We start from the raw sequence: 5,665 nt of genomic DNA, 5'->3' as shown, positions 1-5,665 counted from the left end.
CTTTCTAATATTTGATACCCATATCTTTGACTTTCCATTATTTGATACCCATATATTTGATTTTCCATAAATATGGATAATTCCCAATAGAAAAACATGTACATTCACATATAATCTTCATCAAATAAATAAGAGCTTCAACCAAATTAGCAAACTGAAATCTGAAATGAAATTCCTAATTACTGAAGAAGTTTCAGTCCAGTGAGGCTTGAAAATACTTCAGTGATCAAATATGCAACTCTCAACCCTCTCCGCATGGTATCATAGATGGTTTCTTTACTCTGGAGGGAGGGCATCGTCGCCTGTTTAAAAGCCAAATTAAACTTCATTTACCAACATTTTTTCCAAGCTAGCAATTTCATAATATACTGCTGCTGGAAGCCACCAAACTCGTAGCTATATGAACAGCAGGTTAATCATTTTTACTATTTTAGTAAAATAGCAAACATCATGTATATGCGTGCAAAGTTGTATGCAGTGCTTCACATATAAGAACTGAAACCATACTAGCCAAGAACGTGACGGCCACCTGAAGTACAAAGGCTCGAATTCCAATTCCAGGGCATAGAGTGTGAAGGCTACCATTTCTTGACTCCATGATGGGAAGCCACGCATCCTGAGGGTCTGAGCTTGGGTATCCTTCTTAATTGGATCTTGAGATGGTTTTTGGGTTCTATCTACCGGCATCTTCATGTTCCACTGATAGTAACAGTCAATTTCTTAATGCAGAAGATGAACTGTACTTCATCTGCATGGACGCCATGTGTCTGATAAGGAGGAATAGAAGAATCATCTTCAACTACTTCACCAATCTCTATGTTATTCTCTTCATTCACAGTTTTTAACTTATAGATCGGCCAACCGCTAATTTACATTAGTTTCATGCAAAGGTTGTAACAAGCTTGAAACAACGTAATAGAAGCAAACACAGTTTCTGATCGATTATGTTCATTTGTGGTTAACAAGGTTGAAGAGACGACGTTCGTTGACCGGCGCTATTTAACTCCTTGTTTTTTCCAAGTTCTCTCTTTGCTCCCATTCTTTTTGTTTTTCTCATTTTAAATATATCACGAAGCCTTTCATTGCTAGCTGAAGTTCTCTTCCGCTTGATTTGGACCAAGTTTATGATGATAAAAGCACATATGTGAACAAGCTGGCATGCATGTTAGTAATAAACATTCTTATTTATCTACTTTCAAGTTATAATCAGTATCAGATCATCAGAAGTTCGTGGAGAAATATCTACATACAACTAAATTGATTTGCTGTGGGAGGACAACAGCCTTTTCTTCATTCAAAAGCCAAAATAACAAATATATATATATGGTACATTAGCTCCAGTATGGTCTTCTCTATCCATCTAACCTTCCAAAAATGGAGTTCTTTTACTTGTATTATTTATTTTTCGGCAGAAGACACTCATAAACCAAGGTAACTTATATTTGCGGTACAAACAAGTAGATTATTTTCATTGATGGTCAACCCTGGTCTTGAGAAGCCATTGTGGAACAATACTGATTCGAGTCCAATAAAGAAAAGCAATTTCTTCTCCAGCATTTAAGAGACGTGACTTCGGAGCAAAGAAAGGACATACTCCAACACTGCTGCATCGCATGGCAAAGTTATAGGGCCATCCTTGGGCATTCCGAACTCTTCCTCCGACAATCTTAACAGCTCTTGGAAAACCTTGGTGCGGAGATATGCCAAGGGAACAACGAAACGTCTCTTGTCCGAAGAGTAGACAACAAAATGGCCTGCTCTTGCTGGCTTGCGGTTGATAGATATGGTTCTTCTTCCAAAGCCAGCCATCGTTTTCCACTTCCTTGCGAGGGCCACCTCCAGTTTCTTCGACCTTATCACGGGAATAGTAAATAAGCACACCCTACCCTGCAGTGGCTGTCAAACTCAAAACAAGAAGTGGTCAGGTTTTTTGTGGTATCAAACTTGTAAGCAGGTTTTGATACGAACGACTGTGCCTGCCACCACGTACAGAACCAGAATCTGTACGTGTGTGTACGTATATGGTTCTTTTATAGAAATCTAAGTTTTGAGTGTCGGCAAAAGCCATGTGCTGATTGGATAGAAAAGAAGGATATGGACGCGGGTTTGATTTGAATTTTCCTCAACATGGGGTGAGGGTCCAAGCACTCCACACGGATTTTAGTCCCTACGGGCTTCTGCTTCAAGAAATTGCGATTCTAGATGAAAATGCATTGATAAAGTACAAGTGTTATATAAAGTCTTTTGTCTTAGATAAATTGTTTTAGGAAGGGATGTTTTTTCAAGTTTGATCTAGTATCTTTAGTAAAAAGCCTCTCTCCCCTTGTAGAAACAAGTGAGACCCCAAGTTCCTGGCTTTCTTGTAACAGGTGGTATCAGAAGAAATCTGATATAGAAAGGTCGGTGTGGCTGAATAAAGTATAAAACCAACATAATTTAAACCACTACTTTAACCACATCAATGGTGAACCATATCTAATAAAACAAACTAAAATCATTAATCTATAAGATATGTTACGGGGCGAAGAGAAATGGTGGATGTCCATGTGCAAACATACCTGCAGATAATGCTTAATAATTCAGTGCTTAACTCGAGTGTTTTCGAGAAGCGTGAAGCATCATATCCAACTAACTTCCAATCATGAAACCCCAACCTTTGATCCTCCGACCCAAAAAATCTACACCTTAATTATAGAACTGGCCGAAACCTAGGAGCCTGCAACGGATTCCATTACTAATTGGCCAAAATCATAACAGTTCAAAACTATCCAGATTCAGGGTATTCTCCCCTTTTTGTCCCTTTGGTTTTGGTATTATAGTAGGCCTAAGCAATGTCATAACGTAATTATGCTACCTTACTTTGACAAAGTATTGGCATATGGAGCTGATTAGCAAGCATTCCTTAACGAGATATAGCAATAGCACAATTAAGAACGCTTATTTCAACCAAAAAGTAGTTGAAGAAAGTGGAAGTAGATTTTTATCAGGGAATTTGTAATCAAATACATTTGAAAAAAGTATTATATGAACACCACTTTTGTCCAAATAGAACCATATTCAAAAAGTAAAACGATATGTACACTTGTGGTTAAAAAGAATAAAAAACTTATTTTAAGACATACTACTTTGACTTGAGAACAACTCTGCTCAAACCATAAAATGAATATTTCAACACATAACTGTCTAAGGTAATGATTTTGCTTTGAAACATAACAAATTTGAAGGCTTTTAGCGTATCCTTTTATAGGCCGACGACATTTTGTCTTTCGGCTGAAGAAAAGTTATAATTTATTGGGCTTGGGTTTCAATAAATTTGTTTAGCATCAGTTAGAACAGGACCCAAAAGCCCAGTACCATAAACGAGCTCAGGATTCTGTCCAGCACCTATAATAATCACGCCTTCACTTGTGCATTGATGGTCCATTTTCATCCAACGGTTGTGATCGTTCAAATCGAAGCTACTGGCAATCTAGTGATCAACTCCACCGAGTCGAGTCGCGAGCCCCATTCCTGCTTCGAACATTTGAGACCATTTCTGGTGTTTTAGGGTTTGATCACAGTGAGAAAGACCGATGGGAGGTGGCCATGGAGGGAGCACAACTTACAAAGGTGTAAATTTGCACCACCCAAAGAGATGGCACGTCGCCACCGGCAAGGGCTTGTGCGCTGTCATGTGGTAATCTCCCCCGCCCCCCTTTTAGTGTGATCTAATCTGAACCTTCACTTGTCTTCTTTTGCATTAATCTGCCATTTTAAATCTGCCTTATGGAATAAAGCACGCTTAACAATAATCCCATTCCACGAACTTCGCTTTATTAGATTCAGGTTATCGAATGAATCTGTTTAGCTTTAGCAATTGGAAAATTGGGTGCAATTTTAACTAGCACAGCTGAAGAAGAAGAAGCTGTGGATATGCCTTTAGAGGGAAGAGTTAATTCCTAGAGTACAGTAAAGGCTTGAATTTGGATCAAAATCAAATTATTTGGATTCTCAGAGGGCTCTAGGTCTTAGGGTTCGCTTGTTTTCCAGGTTAGGCTTCAAGCTTTTTATTTGTTTGGGTCTTACTAAGCAGAATTCGTAAACTATGCAAGGGCTATTTTAATACTTTTTTAACCATTTTTAAGAATAAAATCAAAAGCAATCTTAGCTATCATGATCCATGGCTTTTGTGATTTTGCTTCGAATAATTGCTGCTCCATCATCCTTTGGATCCATAGATAATCATAAGAAAATTCATGGCAAACATTGAAAAAGATGATACTGCAATGCCGTTGGATTTTCTGATGTTTCTCAGTATCTCTGGTGTTTCAGGTTTTGGGTCCTGTACAGGGCTAAGCAGGATGGTCCCGTAGTGTTGGTAAGAAGTTTCTCCTTTCAGTTGTCTTCATAATCAGCCTTATTCACGGTAAACCTTATTTCATTCTTAAGTGGACTTTGTTTCTGGACTTGTAGGGTTGGCGACACCCTTGGGAGGGCCATGATGACCATTCTCATGGCCATGGAGACAAGCATTAGGTACTGCTTTTCTTTTTATGTGATTGCCTAGCATGACTTACCTAGTTTCCCTTTTGTGTAATTTTGCATTTATGATAGCTAAGTTTAACACAAGTGGAAGGGAGGTCATTAATTTGTTGATGCTTGAAACCTTGATTTTTTAATCTTTCAGTAATTCGAGTTTATTACTGAACTTCAAGTTGTTACATAAAGGTATATGACCATAGATGTGCTTCAAGTCTAGAACTTGAAGGTTTAATGGTCTGTTGATATTGGCCATACGATTGTTGACATTTGCATATGCATGCACAAGAATCATCATTAAAACATGAATAGAGGAGATAAATCTCGGACTCGCATCGGCATTATTATGAGATCTTAGAACCTTGTAATGGTAATTTCTTTTGCCCCTTTTTACGTGTTTGTTGCCAATAAAAGATGTGCATATAAGTGTGTTTAGCAAGAATGAAGTATGACATGAACAAAACTTGTTCTCCATTTCAATGATCAGTGACATTGTGTTTAGCTGCAGCCTGAAGAAGCTTATCTGCTTATGGGTGCGTGGCACAGATGCTGTTCTGGAATGTCTTCTGTTTATTTTCTTCGGTGTCAATAAAGTGATGGTGAAATGGGATTGTAAGCATAATGAAATGAAAACTGAAACTTCATTTATGCATTATGGTTTTCCTGTTAAAGTGTGGATTTTTATGGCCGAATGCATTTGGTTTATTGTGCACCTCTGGTTTGGCTGAACGTAGATTTTGGCCGAATTGAAGTTTTCTTGATATTTGATCTACAGAATAATAGAAATTTGCCTGTTTGATTACCCTTTAAAAAAAACTGTTGAAATGGGATCATGACCGAATATTAATAATGGAATCAACCGCATTGCATAAAGAACTTAGTAAGAAAAAAACATGGCATGATATAGGTAAGGATAGCTTTGATAAACACTTCATTTCCCCTTGCAAGAGTAAACGAGAAGTCTAGTTATTTCACTGATCCCTTAATCTTTGAAAAACGGCTTGCTTATTACGACCCACCAATATTTTTCGAGGTAAATATGACCCTAGCAACCGGAGGCTCACCATGTAAAACAAGTGAGTAATACTAGGACCACGTCTGCTCACTCCAGTGCCCAGTAAAAGGCCTCTCTTCCAGTCATATTCAG

At 38.1% G+C, this 5,665-nt stretch overlaps 1 protein-coding gene across 2 annotated transcripts; it reads left to right on the top strand.

The window, feature by feature from the left end:
• Positions 1–3,199: 3,199 nt before the first annotated feature.
• On the top strand, positions 3,200–5,230 carry LOC107905664 (NADH dehydrogenase [ubiquinone] 1 beta subcomplex subunit 2). Of its 2 annotated transcripts, none has more exons than XM_016832362.2 (4): positions 3,200–3,676; positions 4,312–4,357; positions 4,453–4,515; positions 5,027–5,230. In XM_016832362.2, the coding sequence occupies exons 1-3, from the start codon at positions 3,573–3,575 to the stop codon at positions 4,513–4,515; spliced, it is 213 nt and encodes a 70-aa protein (XP_016687851.1). In that variant the 5' UTR covers positions 3,200–3,572; the 3' UTR covers positions 5,027–5,230. The 2 variants fall into 2 exon arrangements, with proteins under 2 accessions (XP_016687851.1, XP_016687852.1); XM_016832363.2 differs by having other exon boundaries at positions 3,392–3,676; positions 5,021–5,230.
• The last annotated feature ends 435 nt before the right edge of the window (positions 5,231–5,665 follow it).

The sequence above is a fragment of the Gossypium hirsutum genome, chromosome D05 (genome assembly GCF_007990345.1).
Source record: "Gossypium hirsutum isolate 1008001.06 chromosome D05, Gossypium_hirsutum_v2.1, whole genome shotgun sequence".
NCBI lineage: Eukaryota > Viridiplantae > Streptophyta > Magnoliopsida > Malvales > Malvaceae > Gossypium > Gossypium hirsutum.
This window is presented reverse-complemented; position numbering and strand designations above follow the sequence as displayed.